Source organism: Geospiza fortis, unplaced genomic scaffold (genome assembly GCF_000277835.1).
Source record: "Geospiza fortis unplaced genomic scaffold, GeoFor_1.0 scaffold353, whole genome shotgun sequence".
Lineage (NCBI taxonomy): Eukaryota > Metazoa > Chordata > Aves > Passeriformes > Thraupidae > Geospiza > Geospiza fortis.
The window spans coordinates 506,603-509,795 of NW_005054473.1; the positions used below are offsets into that span (position 1 = coordinate 506,603).

The following is a 3,193-nucleotide window of genomic DNA, read 5'->3' on the forward strand; positions in this document are numbered from 1 at the left end:
GACATAGGAACAGGGGAAAGAGCCAATGGGTGTAACAGCGTCTTGAGGGAAGCTTCTTGTTTCTCCCTAGACCAGGGAATGCCCCCCACCAGGGTCTCCACAATTCCCCGTTTTTTATATTATTAAGAAAGCTTCTCTGAAGGATCAATTGAATCAACATAAAATGACAAAAACAATTAAAAGTGCTCATAAGACAATTTTCAAAATGCAAGCAATTCTGACTCCCCAATGTCCAAACAGATTTTCTTAGAGCTGACAGGAGGGATGTGGGGTTTTCTTAGTATGGCTTATCAGGAAACCAAGTCAGGAGAAGGTTCCTTCAGCAGGGACTGGTTCTCTGCCACCTGAGGCAGTGCTGTTGGCTGTAATTGGCTCAGTACATGGTAGTGTAGGTGGTGCTGTGTCTGCTGGAAACTCCAAATAGAAATCATTAACTTTAAGAAAAAGATGGTTACTTTAGGGAAACTTTCATTTCTTTACCTCCCAGTCACCCTCCCTCTGGTATTATGAAGGAACTCTGCGGAAAGGGTTTAGTGGAGGGAGAACATGGAAGGGGGAAAAGGTGGTAGGAATTTGTGGGAACATAAAAAAGGGGTAATAGGACAATGGAAAGGCAAAGGGGAAAGCGGGAGGGGGGCAGGGAGGCCACAGGCATTGGGGAAGGGTATTAGAAGAAGTGGGACTTACTGAACTGGAAGGTTCTTTCATTATGGAGGTGAACTCTTGGATGGAGGACAGCTCATTGGTGTTCTGTGCTCTTTCAGCTTTTAGATGTTGCTGGGGCTTGGTTGTTGGTTTTGGGTTTTATTTCCTTGTAGGAGTGTGGAGGACTTCCATGATGTGGGTAATATTCTGCAGGTTTACAGTTTGGTGCATGTTTATTACCTTGCACTGGAACTCCACCAGGTCCTGTCACATCGGCTGCTTGGGGGCTTTTCTTCCTTGTATTATATGAAATTCCACAATTTCTCCATCTCCTAGACTGTGGAGGTATTTCTTGGGGTTGTTTTTTTTTTTTTTGTAGCAGTCTGATGAATAAACACATCTTCTTTGTTATCATGCCAGGTGATGAAACTGTATCTGTTTTTTACATGGAACCATTTTGCTGCCCTGAAAACATTCATGGCAAGGACTTTTTACCTCTGCCAGTGGGTTTGTGTTGGTGTTGCTGGTGCTGGACGTGCTGATGGTGTTGGTGCACTGCCGTGTGGAGTTCATCCTGCTCCTGGCGCTGGCGGCCGCGCTGAGACCTGGCTTTGTCTCAGGGGTCTTTCTCAGCTGATGCCCGCGGGCACTGCCGGCGCAGGGCTTCGGTGGTGGTGCGGGCCTGTAGGTGGGTGGGGGACAGTGGTTTCGCTGCCAGGACTGCGGTTCTGAGCCATCCCCCGGCAGGGCTGCCCGCCCGCCAGACTCACCCGCCCGCCCTCGGCCTCGGTGCTGCGGGCTGCTGTGACCTGGGCTCGGCTGAGGGTTTTCCGCAGAGGCAGCTGTGAGTGGGGACAGCTCTCGCCACCCGCGCCACATCTTGTGGTGCCATAGCAACCGAGGTAAACACATCTGTTCTTTTGTTTACTGTCCTTTCCAGCAATGCAAGTGCCCATGGGGTTTCCTTCCCCTTCGTTGTAAGAAATTGGTGCAGCTTTATATTGCCAATCAGAGGCTGCTCCTCTGACCTCCTCTCCCTCACTCCTGAGACCATGGAAGCCGTTGGAGGAGATGTGTGGACTAGAGGGTGGAAGGGGAGACCCCATGGCCATTGCCACGCGGTCTCCACCATCTTGAGCATGTGAATGCAACCACGCAGCCATGGCCATGCAGTGACAGCAAACCTGGGCATGAGGAATAAATGTGGAAGAGCTTGGAGAAGGGGTTTTCAGCTGGGGTTTGCTATTTTTTAACTGTTCCTCAAGACTCTGAATGCATGTCATCATCATATTAAAAAAAGGATAGAATTCTTTATGGGGTTCTTCTTCAGGTCTTAATTTTTCCCAAACTATTTCTAAAAAGTCATTGGTTAGGACTACATTCCGCGAAATATGAGGAAAATGCTTAAATAACCAGTGTACAAAACACTTCAACTCCCCCTCTGAAAAACCAAAATCTTCTTGAAGAAAAGACTTTTTAAGGTGGAGGTGAACTTCTTGTTTTCCGTGGGTGTGTGTTGTTTCCATCTTAACCCAGTCTCTTCCCAACACCCAAGAATAAAAGGAGGAAGGAACTAAAATTTCAAACTCAACACACTCGGGTAAGACAACAAAATTCTTGGGGTGGTGTAGTGCAGATGTTTTCTAAGCGAAGAGGACCCTGTTCGGGCGCCATTGTAGCAAGCTGAATAGCTGCTAGCAGAGTCCAGGGTAAGGAAGCAAACAGGACCTTTGCATAATATCCACAGATGTTTTATTCAGCCGTGCGGTGAGATGATCAATAAATGGTGACCTGACATGTGGCTGTGGCCTGGACTGGAGAACCAAGACCCTGAATATGGGCAGCATTCGTGGCACGACTGAGCAAAAAATAATCTGCTGAATTCTTCCCAGGAAGCGTGTCCAGAGATCTTCGTGGGACGGGTGGGAAAAGCCTCTAGGACCCTGCAGGACCCTGATCCTGGATGCTGCCACCTGCTTTGCCCTGAGAGGAAGGTACTACCCCTTTCCCGAGTCTCCCTAGGCGGAAACCCGGTCTTTTCCCATCGTGTTTAGCCCCCCGAGCCTTGGAGGCGGGGGTGGGGGGAAGCTATTCTGGCAGGCACTGCCCGATTGGGTGGGCTTTGACTCTGCGAAGACATGTCTGTGGACATGAGCACTCAGTTTTCATGGGGAGAGAGATTCACTTTGGAATTCTGGGAGGTCACGCTTCCTGACCATGGAGTTCTCCTGCCCCAGCAAGAACTTTATGAGTTTTTTGGCTGGGCCAAACGCCATGGGCTCCCCATGGGCATGAATTCCTCCTGGGATCCCCCAGTGTCGAATGCCCTGGGTGCTTATTTTCTGAGGCATTTCCAGCGGACTGGGTAGGTCCATCGGTAGCTGCCGACCTGGGAGCTGCTTTTCGCATTTGTGAGAGGGGACCACCTTCGTTTCAAGAGCGTTTCTGACTTTGTGAGGGCCTCTGGCACGGATGTGGGGGGACGTCTCCCCCTGTGTGGGGAGCCACCTGCCCACCCCACCACGGCTGGCGGGAGAAGAGACTCTTC

The 3,193-nt window shown here is 50.1% G+C and overlaps 1 protein-coding gene across 1 annotated transcript in view; it reads right to left on the bottom strand.

Annotated features, from left to right (window-relative positions):
• Nucleotides 1-1,261: 1,261 nt before the first annotated feature.
• LOC102039374 (chymotrypsin-C-like) overlaps nt 1,262-3,193 on the bottom strand; it is an 11,821-nt gene continuing 9,889 nt past the window's right edge. The window contains exons 7-8 of the mRNA XM_031062933.1: nt 1,416-1,487; nt 1,262-1,327 (exon numbers count right to left, since the gene is read on the bottom strand). Of these exons, the coding sequence (XP_030918793.1) occupies nt 1,262-1,327; nt 1,416-1,487 (138 nt within the window). The remainder of the gene's footprint in view (nt 1,328-1,415; nt 1,488-3,193) is intronic.